General features: G+C 44.1%; 1 protein-coding gene across 1 annotated transcript in view; it reads left to right on the forward strand.

The window, feature by feature from the left end:
- Positions 1–26,574, forward strand: part of Nckap5 (NCK associated protein 5) — a 788,185-nt gene that overhangs the window by 660,711 nt on the left and 100,900 nt on the right. The window contains exon 10 of the mRNA XM_059280499.1: positions 24,650–24,731. Coding sequence (XP_059136482.1) covers positions 24,650–24,731 — 82 coding nt within the window. The remainder of the gene's footprint in view (positions 1–24,649; positions 24,732–26,574) is intronic.

Consider the following 26,574-nt stretch of genomic DNA (forward strand, 5'->3'; position numbering starts at 1 on the left):
CTTAGCAATTAGTATAAAGATTAATATAGTGAAACATCTCCACTGTAGCAGGTCTCCCAAATAAAACTGATATAAAGAATGCACTATATAATTGAATAGCATGTAAGTATTAATGCACAAAATCTTCAGAGTCCCCAGGTCCCTGATGCAATTATTTTCTATTCACATTAATTGTTCCAAGCAGATGACGCTAATGACTTTCAGTTATAAAATGTGTCCAAAGGAAGATTTCCTAAGATCAATGCTGTTTAGATATAAGGTCACTTTTATAATTATTCGCTTAGATTTTCAACCATGCCTGAATATAATAAAATTAACCTTGTGACTATTTTTACTTTTTTAGTGAGAATACCAGAGGTTAATTTTCACACTGGCCAGCCAACATATTAGGGTATAGATGATTTTCCTATTATCAATATTCCAACTACTACTTCTAGGCTGTATGTCTGAGTGTGTGTGAAAGTCAGAGGTCTGCTTTGAGGGAAACCTAACAGCAGAGATTTTTTTTGACACAGAGTCTCTGAGTGGCCAGGAAATAACCAATAGGCTAGGCTGTCTTGCCAGTGAGGCTCTGTGTTCCTTCTGACTCTGTCTCCCCAGCTCTGTGATTATAAGCACGCACCACCATGACTATCTTTTAAAAAAAAGTCTATTTTAATTTTTTGAGATTATAATGTAATTACATCATTTTCCACTTTCCTTTCCTCACTATAAACCCTTTCACATACCCCTCCTTACTCTCTTTCAAATATTCAACACTTTTTTTCATTAATTGTTGTTATATGCATATACATTCCTAAATGTATCAGTACAACCTGCTCAGTCCGTATAATGTTCCTTTATGTGTGTTTTTTAGAGCTGACCATTTAGCATTGGGTAATCAATTCATGTGCTCCCACTTGGGGAAGGCGATTTTATACAAGTCCTGGAGACCAACTCAGGTTTTCGTGTTAGGACTGCAGTACTTTACTAACTAAGCTATCTCTCCAACCCACTGCGTCTTCTTTTTTTCTTTTCTTCTAAGTATTTTGCCAGGCAGACTGTCAGATTATAAAACTGTGATTGTTGTCTATAAAAATGTAACTTGCAAATACAAACACACAGAGAGAACTCTGTTGAGCGAGAATAGACTTGGCATGGGTTCTGACATGTTTTCTCCTAATGGGAAGTATCAAACTCTTTAGAAATCTTTCCATCTAAAGTCAGATTTTGAAACAAAGAATGAAGGGAATGCTACCCAACATCTCTGCTTGCTTCCACCTTAGAAACTTCACTCACGTGTCATAGACCTCTCATCTGGAGATTTGCTCTCAGAGGCAGGACGGGGCCAAAGTTTGACATCTCTGTGGGCAGATATTGAGCTGCATGTGAGTTTCCGAGTTGTATTTATGGAATGTTGCTTAGGTCGTTTTCTTCTTTCTAGCAAGGGTGATGTCACAAGATACACCTCCGAAGCAGCCTCGGGCAGATAGATAGCAACACCTTCCTTTCTTGTGTTCTCTGAAATTCAATAACATGTTCCCCAGCTGATAGAGTAAGCAGGAAGTGTCACTCTCTACAGAAGTGTCGTAAATCTTGGCTTTGTCCCCAAGATAGCTTTTTGGGTATTGATTACATATCAAAGTCTCTGAGTAATGGTCAAGGGGCTTTTTATTAAAGCCCATGTCTCAAATTATCTCTCCCACTCTTATGATATATTATGTATGAACTTTTAAAAATTCATGGGCTCTGCATTTTCCCCCTATAGTTGAGGTTAGCTTTATGCTTGTTTGGTAAAATTTTAACCAGCATGACTTTTAAGTCTCATTGGCCTAAAAAGAGTCACTTAAAAAAAAACACACACACACACAACAGTCATATACATGCATACTGAAAAATATTAGGCTTAAAAAAAGGCATGAGCAGTCATGGATGACTGGATTTTTATTTTTTACCATATAATTTTATCAGCTGCAGATAATATATTCTGTAGCCAATATAAATATTCTCAAGTTAAATTGGAATGACATTTCAGTAAAATACTGTCACTTTCTACATCTGCAAAGACCTCACAGCCCCTGATCTATACTGTGACCTTAGGATTACGGATCTTTCGAATTGTGTAGTTTTTATTAAAGAAATTCTTGGCTTCAGTCTCTGTGTTTCTATAAATCATTAAACTGAAATTGTAGCTGTTATATTGCATTTATCATAATAAGAATATCAGAGAACATGAACCATTCAAGTTGGCTAATCCAGAATAGAATGAAAAAGACACATTCGTAGCAGAGCAAACTATGCATTTTCCCAATTAAATGGATGTATATATAAGATAATGTTGGAAATGAAGCCAGTATGTCCTTTCCACAAAAATGGGATTTAATTATTACCATCATGTGTTTACATTGACAACTGTGCTCAGTGAGATGTGTGGTGTTCTGTGGGTCCCTGGGAGGTTGGCTCCCTATGTGGCCCTTATTGGATAATGTAGCGTTATGGCTAAGATTTGAGCTTGGAGTCTTACTTACTTGCCTTGTTGCTGCAACAAACTGCTGACAGAAGCAACTTAAGAGCAAGATGGTTCACTTGGGCTCCCAGTTCCTGAGGATGCAGTCCATCATGGTAGAAGGTATCTCTGCATGGGCAGTACCTGGGTACTTGGCACCCACAGTTAGGAGGCAGAGAACAGACAGGAAGTGGGACTGATCCATGAAATGTATGCAAGACACAGGATATATTTTAGCCACAGCCACCGAAAGGAAGACAAAGGAAGCTGTCTACCTGTATGTGTTTCCAGAAGCTTCTGTCAGTCGTCCCCAGGGATACTATGCACCCAGTTTGGGTTATTGTCTGACATAGTTATCTCAGAACTTATGTGCAAAACATCAGATATGGTAGGATCCCAAGAGATGTAAAATAAGGTTATATGTAAATTTATGATTTAGTTGAAGAGCCTCAATATGTGTGCACACACACACACTTGCACACACTCACTCACATGCACACATTCATAATATCAACAACACCTAAAACTTCTCAAGTCCATCATATGCTGAGGACTATTCAGCCTTCTCCATTACCTGATGTAGCACGTGTCTCAGTGACCTCCACTGACCAAAAAGGACACTGGGACACAGGGGTTTTGTAACTTTCCTTCCAAATTCAAAGAGCTAGGATAGGGAAGAGGCCTGATTCAAACCTCAGAACGGGCCTCAGAGGTCAAGTGCTTGAGCACAAAACAGCTATGAACCAGAGTGGATAAGGGTGGCTCATAATAGCAAACGCCAGAGGAAAGCTTGACTTTTCAGCCATAGAATCAGAATTCTGTTCTACATGCCTTTTAACGTACGCCAGCAATGGCAACAGTGTGGCAAGGATGGAGCTTCCCAAATGGAGGATTAGCTCTACCTGCTCTCTGTAGAGAATCCCTCTCCAGCCAGCCTATACATGTGTTCTACTCCCTCTCCAACTCGCCGGTGCTAGAGATGATGGTGAGTCCATAGTAATGAAGCTGAGGCAGAGTTATCTTTCAGAAGAACTTATTAGGAGAGGTGTAGGCTCAGAGCTAAAGCCCTGAAATCAGAGAACAGCAAGGGAGTTAGTCACGGTGTGCATCATGCTAGGATCCTGAAGAGAGAGAGCCTTCACTCCCTTCTTTTTCCAGAATAGTAATAATTATGGCATCATAGCATAGACAGTGTGATGAGGTTTTGAAGGGAGAGGGCCTTCAATTCTATAAGATGAAGGGAACTTCCAGTTCTTATAGACTTTATTGCACACATCAGAAATCCTGTCATGGAACTACTAGATCAGAGCCTGCAGTTGAACAAGATCCCTCATATGATTTGTGTGCACGTGAAAAGCATGTATCAATATACCTCTTTGCTTAATCTCTCCTATTACTGTCAGCTTCGCTTGATGTGGGCTGACTTCCCCACCTCCCTGAAGTGTCTTCTATAGTATCTCTCTCATCCCTCAAGGTCAACTCCAAGGGAGAGCCTGCAGTTTTTCCTCAAGTCTACCCATCTTCTACATTCTAGTCTCCTGTCAATTAATTCATCCTCTAAAAAGCATATGCACTTGGGTAATGCCTGAGCAAGAGGGCTTCTGCTTTCCCAGGCTTAGACATTGAGTTGAGCTGTACAAACAGGTATGTTTTTGATAGACAGAATAGGATAGGGATAGGTGGTTTATGAAAAAGGAAATCACAACTAAACTGTAGTACTCTGGAAGAAAGAACAAAAAGTCACCAGAACCCATGCAGAGTATGGAAATCCTCTGGAGGTGTTTAGCTCTCCCTTACCTGGAAATATGCAGACTCAGTTGCTTCCTGGAGAGTGGGTGAATCTATTAGAGCAAAGGCAGTTCTAATTAACAATTGCCACCAGATAAATCCCGTAACAGAACATGAAAGACTAGGATAGAGACATGGGAAGCTCATATGATGTTTCTGGGACTTTATGTAGGATGAATTTTATGTCTACGCTAGCAGGGGCATTGATACTGGGTTATTCTGTCAAATGGAGCCAATGTGGGCTAAGGATGTAGTTCAGTTGGTAAAGAGCTTTCCTACTATGCACGAAGCCCTGGGTTCCATTTCCACCACCATATAAATTGAGCATGGTGGTGCATGACTTTTAGCTCAGCACTCAGGAACTAGAGGTGGGAGGATCAGAAGATCAAAGTCATTCTTGATGTTGTGGTTTGAATGTGAAGTGTACTCCCCTGTGCCCCCCACCCCGGGAAAGGCTTGCATGTTTTAACAATTGGTTCCCAGCCCGTGGAAGGTTGTGGAACACTTAGGAGATGGACTCTGACTGGAGGAAATCAGTCACTAGTGGATGTGCCTTTAGGTTTCATAGCCTACACACCACTCACATCCATTCTCTGCTTCTTGAGTTTGGAAACAAGATGACCAGCCTTTTGTTTCCTCCATGGCGTCTTCCCTGCCATGATGGACTGTATCCCTCTGGGACTATCGGCCAAAATAAACCCTTTCCCCTCCAACTCACTTTGTCAGAGAATTTTGTCACAACAGAACAATTAATTGAGAAACTTGACCGTGTAGAGCTGGCTGGCTATAGATATCTATTGAGAAATAAATATAGACTTACTTTAACTAAGTTTATATCTAACAATGTAGAAGGGCATCACTGGTAGATGATCCTGAGAACTGGATATGGAGCCATTTCTCCTATCATGATACTTAGTTCCCAATTTCAGTGGGGAGAAATAGGATGATATTAAAAATTCTTGGCATTTTTTTAAAAGATCACTTAAAGAGATCATTATGCAGCAAAAATAAAGTATCTATAGCAAGGCAGATGAAATGATGGAGTGTTATGGTTATTGATTAGTGAGCAAAATAAATGTGCCCTCTGTACTCTGTGAGGGTTTAAGGTTTACCACAAGTACTCTCCTCCCACCCCGGCTACCTGCCTGGCTCTGGCTGGGGTGTTTCTCACCGTCATTCAGAACCGCATTTGCAGGACAGTGATAAGTACTCAGGTACTAATGGCACCCATAAAGTGTCAATAAATTGCCTAAGTAAAAAGCCTGACACCTCTGCAAGTGACACAAAGACAGATAGCTCTAACTGGAGAATTTCAGAGACCAGGCTTTCTAGAGATAGGCTGGAGTTAGACGCTAATAGAGAGCTCCTGTTCTCCATCAGGACGATGCTAAATTCGTTTAGCCCGTCCGGTCTGCAGAGCTTCGTCTATTACACCTGCAAGGTGGCTGTCGAGATCTCATGGGTGTTTACCCCTCCATCTGTTGCCCGTGCTTCCTGTAGGCCCCCAAGAATTCTATCCACCTGGGCAAAGATCTGAGCCTAAGGTCTACTTGGTTCCCAAGCCTGAGCTTCTGGCCGCTTACTCTAACTGCATTGGGTGTTTACTTCTTCTTAAGCCAGGATTTTGCTCAGCCCTGTCCTGCTTTTACAGGAACACCTCCAGAATGCCAAATCAGGAACCCCCGCCTTGAAACACTCTGGCTCGGGGTTAGTCATCCCCGATCACCTCTGTCCTGGAAACAGCTGCAGCAGCAGTGAGCTGTCGCTGTCCAGCACCTGCAGCGAGTACTCCAGTGGCTCCTCCTACACGTGGCAGGACAGGAAGCTCCTTGGGAAAAGGGTAAGGCTCCTGTCAGTCAAGTCAGCCTCCAGAACAGACAGGAAGAGAATCCTGGGCTAGCTGGAACTTGGTCACAGAGGCAGAGAGGGTGCTGGGAAGGAAATGACCATTTGCTAAATGTTTGCCACTAATCAATGCTGTGGGCTCATAAAACACAAAGCAGGATGGGGCTGTGCATCAGAGAACTGCAGAGCAGACAGATAAATTACTGGGACAGGACATAGGGAGCAAGGTTTTGTTGAAGGGGGGGGGTCTGTTTCTACTTACATGCCAGGGATGTCTTCCCTGGTTCTTATTTCATTTTTTTTTTACTTGTGTGTGTGTGTGTGTGTGTGTGTGTGTGTGCGCGCGCACACACACGCACATACATGTAATTGGTGCCTATGGAATCTAAAAGTCAACCTTTGCTATTCTTCCTCAGGGCCTGTCCATGTTATTGTGTGAGACATGTTATTGTGTCCGTCTCTGATGTGGAACTTGAACTTGTCCATTTGGCTGCTCTGGCTGGCTGGTGAGCCCCAGGGTTCCACTGGCCTCTGCTGCTTCAGCACTGATATTCCACCCCCAGCTTCTCTGTGTTGGTTCTGGGGATCTGATCTCAGGTTCTTGTTCTCATACGACAAACACTTTACTGGCCAAACCATCTCCCTAGCCCTTTTCCGGGAGGTGAGACAATCACTCCTGCAAGAGTGCCTCCCATCTGCATGGAGCTCACAGGGCTGCAGAAGCCCTTAGGCAAGCTTCCTTGCATGTTGGAACCAGCCGAGTCTTTCAAAATAGCTGTTTTAGCAGCTCCCCGACATTAAAGGAAAGCAAAGTGCACCACGATGGAAACTGCAAATCTGAGTATTGAGGGGTGACTTTTCTACAGTTTGGATGAGTTTCAGCCATACTTTCAGCAGTTTGGAAACCGAGAAAACTCCAGAACTCATAGACTCTGCTGGTGAGGGAGTAGCTTTGTCATCTCCTGAACCAGAGCTCTGAGAAAGATTTCCAGCTAGCACTTCGAGGCTATTCCTCTAGACTCGGGCTTCTAATGCAAAGCAGAGCGCCAGCTGCATTATGTAAATCGCTCAAAAGGAGTAGTTCAGAGCTCTGAATAATGGCTGCCAGGGCCCTGGCCAAGCAGAGGTTTGCTTCTCTCGCTGTGTTCCTGAAAGTTATTGACTCCCATGAGCCTCTCTGATTCTCATGATGTCTCTTTAAAGATTTGTTTTATTTATGTGTGTGGTGTGTGTGTGTGTGTGTGTGTGTGTGTGTGTGTGTGTGTGTGAATGTATGTTGGTATATGCATTCACTTTTAGCCACAGAGGCCAAAAGAAGGCATTAGGTCCCTTATAATGAGAGTTATGGGTGGGTGTGAGCCCCTCCCCTTGATGTGGGTGCTGCGAGCTAAACCTGAGCGCTCTGAGAGAGCAGCTGTGCTCTGAAGTGCTGCGAAGCCTTCCTTTCCACCCCCTTCACACTGCAGTCTCCTACTGCTTCCCCCTCTCTCCAGTGGTCTTTTCTAACTTCCTTTATTTTTATGTGTGTGTGTGTGTGTGTGTGTGTGTGTGTGTGTGTGTGTGTGTGTGTGTGTAGGTGCACATGTGTATGTGCATGTTTGTCTGGAGGCCAAAGGACAGCCTCAGGTTGTTCCTTGGGAGCCTTCTACCCTTCTTTCAATTTATTTGTTTTTATTTTTGAGTCAGGACCTCTCATTGATCTAGGACTCTGGGAGCGGGCTAGGCTGGCTGGCTGGCCAGCAAACCCCAGGGATCCACTTGATAGCAATAGGATTCAAAGAACCCACTAGCATGCCCAACTTTTTTATTTGGGTGCTAGGGATCAAATTTGGGTTCTCATGGTTGCATGACAAGAACCATCTGAAAATTATACCTACCCATCTAACAAATAATTGGTGGGCATTCTCCTAATTAGGGCAGTTTTTGATATATAAAGGTAATCTCTCCCCTGAAACAGTAGAAAAAAATGCTTTAAGATTCTTTAGGCACACTCAAATGGCCATCCAGTTATAATCCAAGTAGACCTGTGACAGTTTACAGCCTGTGAGCGCTCACAGCATACACTTTTAATTCTCAGGGTCCCAGCAGCTCTATCTGGACCCTCGAGACATTTTAAAGTTATATTATTTATTTAGAATTTCTACAGTTTGTGCCTAGTGTCAGGTGTTCATTTAGTATTGGCTTACATAATAAATCACAGGATTCTGAACAGGAACACGTTGTTAAATTATATAATAATAAATGTGTAACAGCTTTTTTGAGCTCACAACTGTTTTTTAAATATCATTTGTTGTAGAAAAGCTTGTATAAAATCCACTAGCCTGTCTCAACAGGGAAATCTGGCTCTTATAGATTCAGTTACTACCATATGTGGCCTACTCTTAAAAGTAAAACTGAACAAAAATTAACTCATTTAATGCTAATAACATATTTAAGGTTCTGGGGATCAAACTCAGGTCCTCGTATTTACACACACATTCTCTGCTGACTGAGCTATTCTCCAGCCCTGATTCTTCCCAGTTTTCAGTTAAGAAAACCCAGGTTCTGAGAATGCGAATATCTGACCCAAGAACCCAGTAGTGCATGGTAAAACCAGGCATTAGTTCTAGAAGCTTCACTGTTAATGGTTCTGTTATCCAGGCCTTGTTGACTCACCCTCACACACACAGGGGTTGGACCTGTTATTGGCATGGAGTTATTCCCACAAACACCAACAATCCTTTCTACTAAAAAATAAATAAATGTAACACTTTCCCGCTAAGGGATAGAAAGATAGTAGGGACATTAAACCCTGCACCTAGCTTATCAGAAGCATCCTTCAGTCTTCTGTGCTGCTCCCTAAGAACTCCTGTCCAACTTTGTTGAACAAAGAATGTAGCAATTTCAGGAAATGGCCCGGCCATGTTCCCATGTGCCCCTGCCAACTTTCAAGACTGATGCAAACTTTTCTCCACTCACTTACCAGTGTAACCTCCCATGGGAGACTTAGGGGGCGGGGATGTGGTCTGTCTCATCAGGAGATGCACAGCCTCTGGCTTTAGTGCTGTAGTAAAATACAGCATGAACAGGCTCTGGATGGGAGAGGTGGGTGGGCAGGAGCTGAGCTTCCCTTCTGGGGGTTAAACAGATCTGCCACTGTCAAGCTCTCGCAGAGCCCTGTCTTCTGGTTTCTCATCTCTGCTGTCAGCGTGACTCCCGGGACCATGGGAAATCTTAGAAACACACACTGTGGAAGCCCCTTCTCTGTTCGACCTGGAATACCCCAGCTCTCTGATGGGATTTCTTCCAAAGGAACTTTGAATGGTGCAATTTCCTAAAATTAAAGAACAAAACTCCAAGAGGAAAAGGACAGTGTCAGCAAATCACATCAGTCCGCAGCAGCTCCAGGCACCGGAGGGTTTGCTGAAGAAAATAAATAATTGGACTTCAAGACAAATAAATGTGTGTGTTGGAGATAGCAAGAGTAAATTTCATGAAAATGGCTTAGATATAATCCAGTGTCCACAGCTTACCAAACAGCTCATGTTCTGATGGAAGCTGTTGGTACTTTTTAATGTCTGCGTTTAGTTAATACTCAGACTTGTTGGCAGGGGGTAGCTGGTATAGAGATCCTCTGAAATAGCCATATTTGTTCCTGAAGTCATCCACCATTAGTCATTTTGAAAGGTCCCCAGCAGGGCTGGAGAGATGGCCCTGTGATGAAACATGTATATTGCTCTTGCAGAAGACCCCATTCAGTTCCCATCAGCCACATTGGACAGCTCACAACCACCAGCTTCAGGGACTCAAACACCCTCTTCTGGCCCCTGAGAGTACCTGTACTCATGTGCACATACCCAAACACAGACACATATACACACATACATGTGATTAAAAACAAAATTATAATTTCTCAAGCAGGTCAGCTAGTTTCTTATTTAAACTCTGAAATGCCATTGGAGCAATGTATTAAGTATTAAGAAAACCCATGATTTCTGTATAACACCAGATAATATAGAAAGGACACTGGAATTTAAGCTAGATGTAGTGATACAGCATCCAGATGAAGAATGCAGACTCCAGAGCTGGCAATTCAAGTTCATATTTCACTCTTGCCACTTTGGAATGGAAACAAATTTGACAGGGTTATAGAACGTTACAGGAAGAAGAAAAAAAAAAAAAGCTTGAGTCCAAATGTTTGCTCCAAATCTTCTATCTCTGAGACCTGTCACAGAGCAGGCTTGCTGGACCTCAGAGTCCCACAGCAAAATGAAGAAGTCCCGGTGTCTCTCGTGGTGGTCTGAGGATGCAGCTGAAGCAGCATGCCACTGGTTTCTGTAGAGCAGGTGCCCAGTGCACAGTGGCTTTCTCCTTCACTTCTCTGCTTCTTGTTGCCAATTCTGTGAAAGAAAAAAAAAAACCACAGAGGTGGGGAACACTGTCTTTCACTGCCCATCCACTTTTTTAAAATAAGGCTGGCATTTGAGTAGGTGCAAGGGCAAGAAGTTGACCTGCTAACGTCAGTAGAAGAATAATTGCCACAGGGATGGGGCTGCCTATGGCCGGTTATTCAGGTCGATATGCACACACTTCTATGCAGGTGTGTGGGTAACTTCAGACCCTGTTCCCAGACATTCACAGAACTATAAAATGTTCCAGTGGCATGGTGAATTGTTTCCTCTCCTGGCTCCTTCCTCTGCTGTGCCTGGCCTCCCTGCAGTGAGGCTGGATTGTCTTCTGCCCATTCCCTAAGTGCAACTTGGGCACACTTTCCTGACTTGTGTCCTTGACCATTCTGTTTCTTCCACCTGGAAGACAGTTCCTCACTTAGAACTTTAGGTAAACCCACGTGTCATTCACAGACTAATTAAATTTAAAAAAAAAATAATCAGCTGGGTGGTGATCATGCATGCCTTTATTAATTCCAGCACTTGGGAGGCAGAGCCAGGCAAATCACTGTGAGTTTGAGGCCAGCCTGGGCTATAGAGTGAGTTCCAGGACAGGCACAAAAAACTGCACAGAGAAACCCTGTCTCGAAAAACAAAAACAAACAAACAAAAAAACAAACAAACAAATGACTTTCCTGTATACTTCTCACCATCTCTCCAAATAGACCCCTGGGTCCTTCTATGAATCTCTAGAATATCTACCCTATTCCCACTTCTCATAAGTGTTTTCTTGACATAGAGTCAGCTGTGCTAAAGGCCCCTCACTCTAGTTCAGTTTTCTACCCTTAAAGGCATAGTTGTTACATTCCATTTCTTTATTTCACCATGACGCTCGGCACAGGATCTTGCAGAATCAATGTTTACTGCATAGTTAGCATTGTACAAACTGTGTTTATATGTGAATATTTATCACCCACTTACACAAATTAAATCTACTGAGGGGCTTTTCCTTTGTTTATTTGAGGTCTGTTTGGTTCAATCATCTCTGATATCTATTTTTCTTTCCTAGCAATCATCACAGAACTGGGATAAAAGGCTGAATATCGATTCGTCGCTCCCGAGTGGCTTTGCCAGCCCTGCAGATGAACTACCTCCAACCCGTATCAAAGAAAGCCACATTTTGGAAGGGCTGAGGAAGCTACAGAAGCGGAAAGTGTTACTGGAACCACCGTCCGTGATAACCAAGTGGGGTTATAAGGATTGCATGAACTCCAATGAAGGGATCTATTCTCCAGGAATTAAAAATAGCAACCTCAAGGAGTCTCCCCACTGCCAACCACCTGGCCTGGGGATCCCCTGCAAGGACCTCCATCTTTCCTTCACATATGATGCAAATTCTCACGAGACTACAGATGAGGAGTGCCCACCCTCAGCTTTGCTACAAGCAGCTCCAAGGCAGGGCCACAGGATGCAGGGCAGTAAATTAACCCACAGTGTTTCAGACAGTCTATTTAGCTGGGAGCCTCATGGAAAATATTTCTCAGAAGGTACAGCCTCAGTGTATACAAGAGAAATGCCTGAAAGGCTAGTTCGTTGTGCTAGCCACTGTCCCTTGGAGAGGAAGCTGTGCCCCAGCATGCACCTGCCCTGGGTGCAGAGGGACAGGGACCCACATGGCCATGGTCATGGCTGCGTGGCCCTGACCCTTCAGCTTTCAGACACCGATGACTGTGACACCCTAAATGAGCTGCACATAGAGAGCAGTGATGAGAGAAGCCCTTCAGACCTGTCACTGACGGGGGACACTGACAAGTCCGTGGAGAACCTCGACGTGGGATCGGGAAAGTCTGAATGTGGCTCTCGCGATGTGGAGGAAGAAGAATGTCTCACCCACTTAGAGACAAAGCCAAAGACCTTCAGTTTCATCAGGCAGCAAAGGGTGATCAAGAGGACCTCTTCAGAAGAATGTGTCACAGTCGTATTTGATGCAGAAAATGGAGAGCCTGTTGAATTCAGCTCCCATCAGACTGGAGTTGTCACTGTGACCAGGGATGAAATTTCCATCAACTCCACCCCTGCTGGGCCCTCAGAACTCACTCAACTTTCACCTCAGGGAATTACTCATTTACAGCCAGGAGCTACTGCAAGAGACTGTCCTTTTCGGAAGAGACCTGAAGAGGAGACTGAGAAAAACATTCCAAAAGACGAGAACAGTATTCCCACGGCTCTGACCGACTCCTTTGGCTCTCGAACTATAGTAACTCAGAACTCCCCACGACCAATTCTCACCAAACCAACACCAGGCAGAGCCTGGCAGAGTAATTCTAGACCTGGGGCAAACACGGGTGTCTATGCAAAGCAAGGTCTGACGAAAATTCCTTCCAGAGCCAAGTCTTCGCCTCAGAAATCAAAACGGGCGGAGCCTGTGCCCGCCATGCTCATCCCCTCCAGTGCCCTAGTGACTCTTGAAAAGACACCAGCATCCCCTCCAGGGAAACTTGCACTGTGCACAAAAATGGAGAGCCCTGGTTCTCTCCGTGATGCACAACCAGAATCACACATTCCGAAACACCCCACCCAGCTTCCTCATGTCCCCAGTAATGTTTCCAATAAGAAGAACTGGGTCCAATGTCCCAAGAGTCAGGCTCCAGGGATCCAGTCACAGCATCTCCTGGGGAGTGGTGACTGTGGTGAATCCCCCATGAAGGCCAAACGCTGTGGCTCTGGGCCAGAGTCAAGAGTGAGGTCTCCCTCCCCTCCACCCCCTCCAGGGAGGTCAGTCTCCCTCCTGGTCAGATCCAGTTATGACCATACACCACTGCCATCACCTGCCAGACCTGAGACTAGAGGCCCTAGGGACGCTGTAAGTGCAGGGTTGAAATCTCCACTGTTGAAAGGATCCTCTGTTCCTGTCATCTCCTCCAGTCCAGCTGTGTCAGAACTGCAGAAGAAGCCTTCTTTGGCCTCCAAAATGCCTGCCTTCCCTCCAGATCTTCCCCCTACAGATGCAATGGTGCACACCCAATACCCTGAACATACATCCTCCAGCTCATTTGCTGTGATGACTCCAGGGCCTCCAAAGGTCTCTCCAAAGAGAGGCATCTCCAAACCTCCCCCTCACCAAGCACTTGGAACCACACACATGGACGCTGAGTTACAGACACCCAAGACTTGTCCTTCAACCTATGAACTCCTAGAGGGAGCATCCTCTAAAAGCCTGTCTCCAGGGAGAAAAGGACAGTTGAGTGCCAGCTCTATGATACCCCACAGGCCTTCCTTCTCAGGGGCGAATGAGTCCTTGACACCTCAGGTTAACAGTCCCTCCCCATCTTCCTCATCCTGCAGAAGCCAGGACGCATCACAAAGCCGTCAAAACCCTCCGGAGAAAGGATCGAAAACGCGCCTCCCAATAGGACTCAAAGTTCTCATGAAGTCTCCTCAATTGCTCAGGAAAACGTCCATGGTGCCAGGGAAACAAGAGAAAGATAGTTTAAATGAAGCTTCTAGAAGTTCTGTGGCTTTGAACAAGTCTAATCCCGAGGACTCTAGAGACCCAGCAAGTCTGGAGGCCTCAGGAGAGGAGAGAACAATGGCCTTGCTGGGTCCACAAGGTCTGGACAGTTTAGCTAGAGGGCTTCCTTTAGAGTCAACATTACCAGAGTCACTGGAAAGCAGCATCTCCAGAGCTGATGGAAGAGATGGGATAGAGAGCAGATCCGTGAAAAGATCCTTCTCCTCCAGCAAGCCACACCTAAAGCCAGCTCTAGGTATGAATGGAGCCAAAGCTCGGAGCCAGAGCTTCAGCATCCATTTTGGAGAGAAGCCCTCCCAGCCCCCAACAGAAGGACCAGGCAAGATTCGAACTCACATCATTACCAACACGGCTGAGAGAGGCAATTCCCTCACCAGGCAGAACATCTCCATGGAAGGGTCCCCAAGCAAGACCACATCTGATAATCTTCCCAATGTGGGAAGGCCCCTGGAACAGTCCTTTTCCAGGCAGGGTTCCCTCTGCAGCACAGGAAGTTCTAGCAGCCAGCATGGAAGCCCAAGCAAGTTACCTTTGAGGATGCTCACAAGGCCGGAAGAACTCCCCACCCCTGGAGTGGGAGACCAACAGATCTATACCCAGGAAGAATGTCCTGGGGTGGATGTAGTACGTGAGCAATCTAGCAGTGACCACCACAGGCATCCATCCACTCCACCAGACTGCCCTCAATCCCTACACATCCCAGGGAGGACGCAGCATCCAGGCAATTTAGAAACAAGTGGGATATCCAAGCTAGAAACTTCTGGATGCCATCCAGAGGCTTCTCCCACTGGGCCTGGTATCGTGAGCCCAGAAGCCCCCCTCACACCCTCCATTGAAGAAAAGGTCATGTTGTGCATTCAGGAGAATGTGGAAAAAGGCCAAGTACAGACAAAGTCCGCCTCTGTGGAAGTGAAGCCCAGGGCAGGGCCTTCGTTCACCAGCTGGTTTGGTTTTCGGAAGAGCAGGCTTCCAGCTCTCAGTAGCAGGAGAATGGAGACCTCCAAAAGTAAAGTGGAAAAGAAAGATACAAAACTGAAATCAGAGAGGAAAAAAGAGAAGAAGAAAGCCGAGGTACAATCCAAGCTAGAAAGTGAACTGAATAGGGGCACCAAGGCGGGCACCAAGGCGGCGGATGGTCGGAGTTCAGACGGTGGTTCGCGAACCACACAGAATCTGAAAGCATCGCAAGACATTTATAATGAAATGAAGTTGGAGCCAAGAAATAGACCCAGCCCTGCTGTGTGCTCGACAAAAGACTCCTTCATGACAGAACTTCTAAACAGGTAACACACTGGAACAGAGAAGGGCAATGTTGAGGGGTCCCCCTGCTCCCCCAACCCAAGAAGAGCTGTTTACTTCCTGACTGTTAAATGCCAGCCAAGCATCGTCTCCATACACACAGATAGTGTGATCTCTCATACATTAGCTATAATTTAAACAGTGAAATACAAGTTAGTAATAAAATGATAATTTAGTTCATGTTCCTTTCTTAACCAAGCCAATGGTCTTTGAAATTAAAGAATGGTGAGTTACATCCAGGTTGATAGCAATTCAACCCACACCAGGCACCATGAATGTATCCACATTGCATGAAATGGAAGAAAATTACACACACGTTTGAAAGCATGCCGGTTTCATTGATCGCACTGAGCAAATGTATACTTAGAACTTTCCAGAAGTAATTACTTTTCCTGCCGATCTTAAGCCAGAAATGTATTTAGCAATCACCCTTTGGCGTTTTATATTCTGTCCCTCCCCAGAAGCAATTATAAAAGTAAAATAGAGGCTATGGGGAGATGTCTCAGTCAGTAATGTGCTTGCCTTGCGAGCATGGAGAAACTCCATCTTCAGAATCCACATAAACAAAAGCCAAGCATGCTGACATGTGCTTGTGATCCCATTGCACAGGACGTAGAGACAGACCCCTAAGCTTCTCTGGCCAGTCAGCGTAGCCTGCTTGGAAGTTTCAGGCCAATGAAAGATTCTGTGTCATAAACACAAGGTGGATCTCAAAGAATAACACACAAGAAGTCATCCTATAACTTCTGTGTTGTGTGTGTGCATGGGTGTGTGTGTGTGTGTGTGTGTGTGTGTATGTGTGTGTACTGTGTAGACACCAGTGCACCCAAACCTGTTTGTATGAGCACACATAATAAATAGTGTAATAAAATGAGTTATTATCCTTGCAAATCTAAAATGACACACTAGTGAACTATTTGAAGCTATTTTTGCTCAGGGCTAGAGAGCAACACTTACCACTGAAAGGTTTAAAGACAAAGAGCCACACTGAGGTTACCTTAGACATTAAAGGGCTGGGGAGAAGAGTGTGATTGAAAACGGCCGATGTAATTTATCAGAGGAATCACTTTCTACCTGCAGAGTTGATAAGAAAGCGGCTCTCCAGACAGAAAGTGGATCAAAGGGTGTTTCCTGCAGGAGCGTGTTAGAGGGCACCTCCCAGGGCTCCTGTTTCTCCAGCAGCTCTGTCAGCACTCAAGGAAGTCAAAAGAAAAACATCAAAACCAAAGTCGATATGGAAAAACCAAGAGAATCCCTGGTAAGCGCTTCTCCATGCTGGCTAGAAAAAAATGCTTGGTTCTGAGATGGTCTGGTAAGGGGAGGGGGGGTGGCCATCTGAGAAAAGACTGTTTTTAATCTCTTTCTCCCCCCACTCCCTCCTTCTCTCCCTCTCTTCCTCTCCCTTGTGTGCTGAGGTGTATGTGAGTATGGATGTCCATATGCTAACACGTGTGTGGAGCTCAGAGGACAACATCTGGTGCCAGTCCTCCCCTCCCACCTTGAGACAGGAGCTCTTGTTCATGGCTGCATACAGCAAGCTAACTGGCCCACAAGGTCCCATGGTTCTCCAGTCTCCACACCCCGCCTCCATCTAGCAGGGATTACAGAATACACTACTATGCCCATCTTTATATGGCTACTGGGCATCCAAACTCAGGCCCTCATACTTCCATGGCATCATTTTAGCCCCTGAGCCATCTGCCTAACCCGAGAAAAGAGACTTTTTTAAGGAGAAAGAAACTCTGACAGCTGCTACAGGCAGCAGCTAAGCCTCGGGTCCACGTGCTTCCGTCGGGGTGTACTGCGCTCCTCAGGTCTCTCTTCAGACAATGCTATAATCTCGGTCCATGGCCAGCCAGGGATGCTGGCAGTGACATCCCAGAATGATACCCAGGGCTAGAAGTTTGTTTTGATGATTCCAGTATCAACAGCAACAAAGGAGGAGCAGGATGGGGCTTACAAACATGCCAGATGACTTAAGGAGTGTGGACTACTTTGATGGTTTAAGTGCTATTTATTTTTTATGAAAGTTGTACATAACAGGTAATCATACATAGATAGAGAGTAATGAGCTATGTAAAAATGGTGGGTTTTTTAAAAAAATATTTCCCCAGGATAGGCTAGTTTCATGTGATAGTCTTCCAGTTTCTTCAACATTGTACTTATTCTCCTTACAATTCATTATATGCTGTGTGATTGATTTCATGATTTTTTCAATGTTCCAGTGGATACGTTTTATAGCAATTAAAACAGCAAAATATTCCCGACATAAAATGCTTTAATCTGGGACTGCGGAGATAGTCTTTGCCATGCACGTGTGACGACCTGAGTTTGGATCCACAGCACTCATCTAAAAGTCCAGGCATGCTGGCCATAAGGCCAGCCCTGGGCAGGTAGACACAGGAGGCTCCCTGGAGCTCTCTGGTCACCAAGTCAACCTCCTTCAGTGAGCTCCAGGTTCAGTGAGAGACTTGGTCTCAAAACAAATAAAGCGGATAGTGACTAAGAAAGACATCCAACATTAATATCTGTCCTATATGCATTTGCAACCATAAGTACATGTATACACACCCTCACAAACTTGTACATACACCCCCAACACACACACACGCACACACACACACACACACACACACACACACACTCATATACACACACACACACACACACTATAAGCTGGAAAATAATTGAGAAAGACACACAACATTGATCTATGACTTTACCCACGTATGCATACCCACTACAAATATTCACAGATACAAATCTGGGGGGAAGTTGGGGTGTTGTAAGAGAACAGATTCTAACAGCAATCTTGATCGATGTTCTCAAGTTGCTGAAGCTTCACTGTGCTCGGGTGGGGGTTTCACAAGCACGTCTGAGACAAACACACACTGAAGATGTCTCTTCTCAGAAACATTTTCTCCATAGAGCTCTAAGTTCTTTCTTTCAAGCTGACTTTGTTCAATGCACTTTTTTTCCCCTTTCCCCACATTTTGGTTCTTGGCTCACATGACATCATACCTCCTTTGAAGACATCGATGTCCCTTGCATTATAAAACCACAAATTATAAGCATATCTGGAGCTGCCCTTGTAGTGTCACTGAAAGGAAAGAGAGAAAAGGAGCGTGGAGAAGCGTGCAATATGCTGGAAATTCAATCCTACTGATGGAAGGCTCTGATAGCCCAGCCGAGCCCCTTATCACAGGCACTCCATTTAACTAGGCCCCATTTAATATGTCTCTGACAGCTTAGGGTCTATCTCCACTGTACAGAAGGAACAAAAAACAAAAAACAAAAAAAAAAGAGCCTGTGTTGAGCTTTTACAATTTCATTTTTGTTTTCTTATTACTTCCTAATGCTAAAGTAATTTAGCATGCTTTCCTTCCAAGTCTGAAATCATTCGCAGGGGAAGAGTAGGAACCTCTGCCCTTCCCATGTATCTGCAGGAAACACTCTTAATATTTTCTGTGAAGTACACAGATTACCTAACCAACCCAAGTCTACAAAATCAATAGGGATATGCTAATCTTTCCCCTTAGCCGAGAGAGGAAATTCGTCATGCTGAGAAGGCTTTCAATATAAAGAAATATTATTAACCTGGGTAGATGGCCAGCTGTGTCTGTGTGTGTGTTCATGGGTGGGCCTCCATCTCCATCTTGATTGTGACAGGGTCTCTTGTTTTCTGTTGTATAGTCTAGACTAGCTGGCCTGTCAGCTTCAGGAATTCCCATCTCAGCCTCCTATATTATCACAGGCACACTAGGTTTGCAGATTCATCCTACTGTGTCTGTGTGGTTGTGGCTTCTGAGAATCCAAACTCAGTCCTCGTGCATGGGAAGCAAGCACTTTTACCCATAGAGTCATATCCTTCGCTCCTCATGTTTTAAAAATATAAAATATAATGTTGTTACTTTTTTCCTCTGTTCCCGTAGCCATGTTTGTGAATTGGCTAAGATTACTAAGTTCAGGAAGGACCAAGCTATAGTCTCCTTTGAGATTGAGTAAGAAGTAGCAAAGAAAGCATATTTATCATGCATTACCATCCCATGTAGGAGATTAGATGCAAAATGAAACATATATTCTGATACCATTGCTCATTACTGTGAATACCCTGGAACCTTTAAAAAGTCAGAGTTCAAGGGAATCCTCCTTCTCCAGGGCTCAAGGTACACTTGCCCTCTGCTTACTTTAAAGCGTGTTGCAATGTTCTCATAGTACTTATTTAGTCGGAGACAATAATGACAGATAACCCCATAGATGTCACAGCACGGTTGTGAATCCACACGCTACTGCATTGTCAAGGAAACAAACGCTAAGTCAAGGGTTTTCCTCTTTCTGCCAGCCATAGCAGTGAATCTGTGGCCTCACACACACCAGGCAAGCAGCCTACCCCTGAGCAATAGCTTCAGACCTGAAAGAGCTGTTCTAAAGCCTCCCAACACAATGCACCACTAGTCTTAACTCTTCAAACAGTGAAATGATATTTATTCACAGAGTCCAGAAGGCATTTTAACCATCTCAGTGTTTAGCAATTATCTTTATTTCCTTCCTGTTGCTGTGATAAAAAATACCCTGACAAAAAGCAACTTAATGGAGAAAGGATTTATTGTAGCTCACAATTCCAGATTATGGTCCACTGTTTTGGAAGGAAGTCAAGGCAGGAACTTAAAGCAGCTAGTCATATCACATCCATGGTCAAGAGCAGAGAGAATGAATGCATGCATGCTCGCTTGATCGTCTGCTTGTGCTCAGCTTAGTTCCTCCACCCTCAAACAGTTCCATACCCCCTGCCTAGGGAATGTCACTGCCCATAGTGGGCTGAGTCTTCCTACATCAGTTATTTTTATTAAGACAATCCCCCAACAACATGCCCACAGGCCAACCCAACGTTAGTAATCCCATATTGAGACTCTTCTAGGTGATTCAAGGTTGTGTCGAGCTGACAATTAACATTAACAATCACTGGTGATAATAAAACAAAGATTATTTCCATACATTTTTTATATATTCAGCAAATCCCTTTATTTTGCAAACCACTTAGCTCACCAGTAGCCACATATTCCTTTTTAGTATAGTTAAGATAAAATGTGTAAAAGTACCAGCCATGCTTCACCAAAATATATTCTTTTCTCTCCGTAAGAGCTTTAATTAAAGGCTTATGTCCCCACATCTGCCATCATTTGTAGGCCACTTAGCTCTAATTTTTTTTATGTAATTTAGACCAGGGGCCATGTTACTTGGTGCTTAAAATGGTTTATGTGTTTAAATGAAGGGCGGGGAAGACCTCCACTAGAAAGACTAGCCTGGGTGTGCCCTGCTTGCTGGCAGCTGCGAGTTGTTCCTTCCTATGGGTTGAGATCATTTTTCTGAAGAGCAATATTAAAGAAAGACAGCACCAGGCTCTTATTTAACACCTCCAGACAAAAATAAAAATCATTAACAAAGTTGAGGGGATCATACACCTCCATGGGGCATGGGAGAGAGATGGCCATTTTAATGCCCATGTGTTAATTTAAATGATGGGATTTTCTTTCCTCAAGTGTCACCTCTTCTGAAGAAAATCACATCTGCTAATAAAAAATCATCAAATACCATCCCATTAAGATGGGACCGCAGAGATGAAATAGCAGAAAATAGTACCATAATTACACAAATGGTTATCATCTTATTAAGTCCTGCAAAATGTAATAATTTCAGCATCCTTAATTGAATGATTCCATTCTAAATGCTGTTTTGATGCAAATAAGCAGCTTGCACATTTGCCTTCCCCTTGCTGGGTTTTCTAAGGAATGAGCTATCCAAAGATATCTGCTCACTCGTCTTCCAAAATCATGGTCTTTGGAGGGGATCTTTCTCTCTCTCCCTCTCCCTTTCCCTCCCCCCTCTCCCCCACAGTGTGTATCCCCATCTGTCCCATGATGCATTGTGGAGGTCATAGCACAAACCTAGGAGTCAGTCCTTGCTTTCCAGAACTGACTTTCAGGCAGGATGTTTTCTTTGTTGTTCACAACCCAAGAGTTTCTGAGGATTCTCCTTTCTTCCCGACCCATCTCCCCACATTAGTATTAGAATTACAGTCACTCACACAAACATGTCTGGATTTTATGGGGATTCTGGAAATTTGAACTTGGGCCCTCACACTTTCTTGGCAAGTGATTTTACTTACTGAATTGTTCTTCTTAGCCCTCAAGTAGGTTTTGATATAAAAATGTTGTTTACTTCAGAAGGCCCTAGAGTTAGAGTCATTCATAGAAGAAAGATGTACAGAATTCCAAATGAGGAATCCCCCAAATATGTAGTTTAATTGTGAAATCGCATGTGTCTATCAGTCGATGGTGGGTTGTGGTATTGCTTTTGCCTCTTGTGACTTTTGCAAGCTCATTTCCTCCTGCTCTTCTGGAAGTTGCAATTAGTCATGATGGAGACAGTGACATTTACTGGTTGCATCCTGCAAGCTGATATCTAAAGCAGAACCCCACAATGGGCATGGATTAAATAAAGATGCATCTTTAGAAGACAAAGATGCCAGCACTTGGGGCCTGCAAGTTAGCTCAGTCATTAACATGCTCAAAGACCTGAGTTCAATTCCCAGAACCCACATAAAATGCAGGGCATGGTAGCATGCACTTGTAATCCCAACATTGGGAAGGTAGAGATAGCTGGCCAGCCAGCCTAGCAAAATCAGTGAGCTCCAGGCATGTGAGAGATCCTGTCTTAAAATGAAGAAGTTGGCCAGTACCCAAGGAAAGGCACCTGGACTCTTGAGGTTGACCGATGACCTCCACATACTTACCACACTTGTGCTTCCACACGTGAGTGCACATGCATGCACATACATACACGTACATATGCACACACACATACACACACACACATACACACACAAACACACACACACACACATACACGGAGGAGGAGGAGGAGGAGGAGGAGGAGGAGGAGGAGGAGGAGGAGGAGAAACTCGTATTTAAACCACGGTTGTTGGTCAAAAGCCCCCTTGCACTATCTTTGGCAAATTCCCCATCGTGACCTAGAGTTTTCTCACTTCCCAGGAATGTTCCCACATCCCACCTGCTGCATGATGAGGGATAAAAATTAATTTAAACTGGAGCCTATGAAAATATAATTAGGAAGAGAATCTGATGCCAAAATAAAGTATGCTCCTGACTTGTGTAGGCAAATAGTTTTAAATAATACATCCTCAGTGTGCACTAGAATCTATTTGTGTAGATAAGTAGAGCTGAGGATGAGCCCTTCTCTCATACTGCCCTTTCCCTAGCTTGGACACCTTTCAAACCCACCAGCCCTACCCCCATCCCTTGAGTCATTGGCCCTTTATAGATCAACAAGCCTAGAAAATGGAAGGAACTCGGGGCCTGTCCACAGGGCCAGGGCCTTGGGTGAGACTAGAGCAACGTGTAGCACAGTCATAAAGTATAAATAATTGTTTTTATCCCACTAAGTGTGAAAAACTAGGAGGTCGAAAATAGGAAGCTAAATCTAACCCCCAGGTCAGTATGCAGGCAGATGACTTTCTACGTCATTTGGTGTAAAATAATGGTGGTATCACAGTCACCCTGAGCCCCTGAGCAGATCTTCCTACAGTTCATGCTGTTGTTGCCGGCTGCCCCAGTGAGCAGCTCAAATATGTTTTATAGGAGCTGTGGTGGAGGTTGACCTCAGGTCTCTTGATATTGAGACCTTGTCCACACAGATGTAATGGACTAGAAATTTGAGACCATGGCATTCCTGTAAATGAACACCAGCCTGTAGTTAGGTTTTCTGTGCTCAGATCTCAGCTCCTCCATTTGGATGATGATGTATCATCCCTACTGCTTTGGGGTGCATCTTTCTGAGTTGGGGGCAGCACCATTCCCTAGCATTAGGCCAAGCATTCCAGGCCTATGTGTAAAGTCTTTGTAGAGCTCCTGCCACAGACAGTGTAGGTGTTGGCTGGTTTTGTTTATTTGTATGTTTCGGGGAAGAAGACTACATGCATCTGTGTGTGAGCATGCTGGAAAGGCTAGAGAGGTCAACCTTAGTTGTCTCTCCTTAGTTAGCATGAACACTGGATTGTTTGAGACAGGCTCTCTCACTGGCCTAGGGTGGCTGCCCACTGCTCCCACGAGGATCTGCCTATTTCTGCTTCCTCAGAGCTGGAATTACAAGAATGGAAAGCCCATACCACCACACATGGGTTTTTTTCCATGGGTGCATAGGGGTCAAACTCAAGCCAACTTGCCTGTGTGACAAGCATCTTACTGAGTTATCCAGCTCCCCAGCCCTTTTATGATGTGTGTTGTTGATGTCTAAAGTGCCCTTCTGTTAGGTTAAAAAGCCAAGGTTTAAGTGTTCCTCCCAGTATTACCACTTAACACACATGTACCAAGTTTAAGGAAGCTTTCCAGCCCTCAGGACCCCATCTATAAAGTACCAAGACTTCGTGGCATTCTCTCTGACGTTCCTTTTGAGGCTTTGCCATCCAGAGCTGGAGTAGTCCAGCTTAAAGGGGGAAATTTGTTTGTTTGTTTGTTTGTTTGTTCTTTGAGACAGGGTCACTTGTAGCTCAGGCTGTGATCAAATTACTTATGTAGCCGAGGATGACCTTGACCTTTTATTGTACTGCCTTCGCCTGGTGAGGGCTAGGATTTTAGGAGTGTTCCATTATGCCTGGTTTGTGTGGAGCTAGGGCTGAATCCAGGGCTTGCCTAACAAGCCCTCTACCAACTGAGCACGATCCCCAGATAGGAGGAAATGGTTTTAATATGAAACTTAGAAATGTTTCTTGGTGATGTAGTTCATGGAGTACACATCATCATCTCCTCATTCATTCCGTTATGGAAACAGTGAAAAAAAAAGACACTTTCTTAGAGAGTTATATTCTAGGAAAGGGTCATGAGACCTAAATATGATTCATGTATAGTCCCTTATTCTTATTAAAATAACTTATGGAAAAAGGCTGTGACTCTGGAGGAGTTATAGCTCCTTAGACTTTAATGTTTCCTAATACCTTGGTGTGAATGACTCCATTATAAAGTTTTAAAACCAAAGCAGTTAATCTTGAAATCATGCCTAGAACCAGGCACCCTGTTGGTCCTGTCGTTCAAAGCTGGGTTTGTAATTCTGGAAATGGGCTCTTTTAATTAAAACCTGGAATGAAGCCGGACAATGAAGGCAAAGCAGAATAAAGTATACACACACGTTCCTATTCCCACACAGGTGTGTACATCAGTTACAGTGATGCACTTATTACAGAGCGTGCCATTACTGTGAGGATTGCGAAAGGTCTTCGTAGAATAATGAATAAGAACTTCTACTCTCTTATTGCTGCAGGGGGCAGAGGTCAATGAAGAAGACGAACGAGAAGATGAAGAAGATAGAGTTGCTGACTCTGCACTTCAGAGCCATGAGATAGGTAAGCCCCGAGTGTCCCTGGATTGGCTCTCACTTGGATGCATTCTCTTGGTGCATTGCTAGAGGCCTTATCTCAAGCCTCCCTCTATCACAATGGTTTTCAACCTTTGGGGGTTGAACGACCCTTTCACAGAGGTCATCTAAGACTATCAGAAAACACAGATGTTTACATTATGATTCCTAACAGTAGCAAAATTCTGATTATGAAGTAGCCACAAAGATAATTTTATGGTTGGGAGTCACCCCAACATGAGGAACTGTATTAAAGGGTCACAGCGTTAAGAAGGCTGAGAACCAGTGCTCTAGAGGGTAAGAAGTGGTACATTTTCCTCAGAAAGGTTAGATGTCATATTAGTTACTTTTCCCATTGCTGGGACAAAATACCTAACAAAGCAGCTTCAGGGAGGAGGGCTTTGTTTGGGGTCACAGTTCAAGGGTACAGTCCATCATTGCGGGGAAAACACGGATGCAGGAGCATGAGACAGCTGCTCGTAACACATCCACACTCAGGAAGCAGAGAGATAGAAAGAGATGGACGCTGGTGCTCAGCTCACTTTCTCCATTTTATTCAGTCTAGAACCCCACCCTAGAATGATGCTGCCCCTTTTAAGTCAGGTCTTCTCACCTCAACTAACCTAATGTAGGTAATCTCTCATACAGACGTTAGCCTGATCTTGATGATCCCTCCCGGGCATGCCCAGAAGCTTGTCTCTTTGGTGACCTGAGATCCCGTGAAGTTGACAATATTAACCGTCATACATGCTATCATAAAACAAGTAGATTGGTCCTGGGCCTGGGGCTAGCTCAACTGATGGAGTCCTTGCTCGGCGTTCACAAGGTCTGGGGTTTGATTCCCATTACCACAAAAGGAAAGCAAAGCAAAAACAGTGAAGCTCGAGGTCTGGGTTCCACGCTGTGAGGAAAGCATGGATGTTTGTAACGCAGTACAGTGTGAACAGATGAGGAGACTGTGCTTCTGTTGTATAAAGGGAAGTGCTGCTGGGAAGGAGAGACTTTTTTTCTAAGGAGAGAATCAACTTTCAGAATAGTCCTTTCTAGAATGATCTCAAGAAGCAACTACTACAGGTATCTAGTGATGAAAAATACAGGGTGGTTGCTTTCTGAAAAGGCACAAGTTTAAAAATTTGGAGGTTTCCCATATAGAACTGTCTTAGTTTCTTGCCTGCTGCCATGATAAAATATTCTGACAGAAGCAACTTAGGAGGTTGCTTATGGGCTCCCAATTCGGAGGCGCGGTCCACCATTGTGTAGGAATTGGAGCAGCAGGACCTGGAACTAGCTGGTCACATTACATCCAAAGATGAGAGTGATGAATACATGCATGTTCCCCATCTCCATTTGTCCATTTGTACAGTCTAGGATCTTCTGCCCGTGGAATGGTCCAGCCCACAATTAAGATGGGTCTTTCCACATCAATGAAAGTAATCAATATACTCCCCCACAGGAATAACCATAGACAATCTTCCCAGGTAATTTTAGATTTTGTCAAGTTGAAAATTAACACTAACCATTGCAAGAACCAAATAAAATAAGTAAATTCACTTGTCAAAACCTTTAATGCAGTTTTCTCAACATTTCTGTTGACACACCTAAATATAGATAGACCTGAATTAACTTCAACTTGTTAGGTGGCTCTTCTTTAATAAAGAAAAAAAATATATAATTATTCCGAAAACCTGATTGTACTGTCAGAGGTAAAATGAATCCATAAGGACACAACAGTTGGCTTCATGCTCCAAACTCCCTGCAAGTTCTACAACCCTAAAACCTGCCCAGTTGTGTGTCTTAAAGTTGTACATGATGCCAGACATGAAAAACACATG

This window comes from Peromyscus eremicus, chromosome 15, assembly GCF_949786415.1.
Source record: "Peromyscus eremicus chromosome 15, PerEre_H2_v1, whole genome shotgun sequence".
In the NCBI taxonomy this organism is placed as follows: Eukaryota; Metazoa; Chordata; class Mammalia; order Rodentia; family Cricetidae; genus Peromyscus; species Peromyscus eremicus.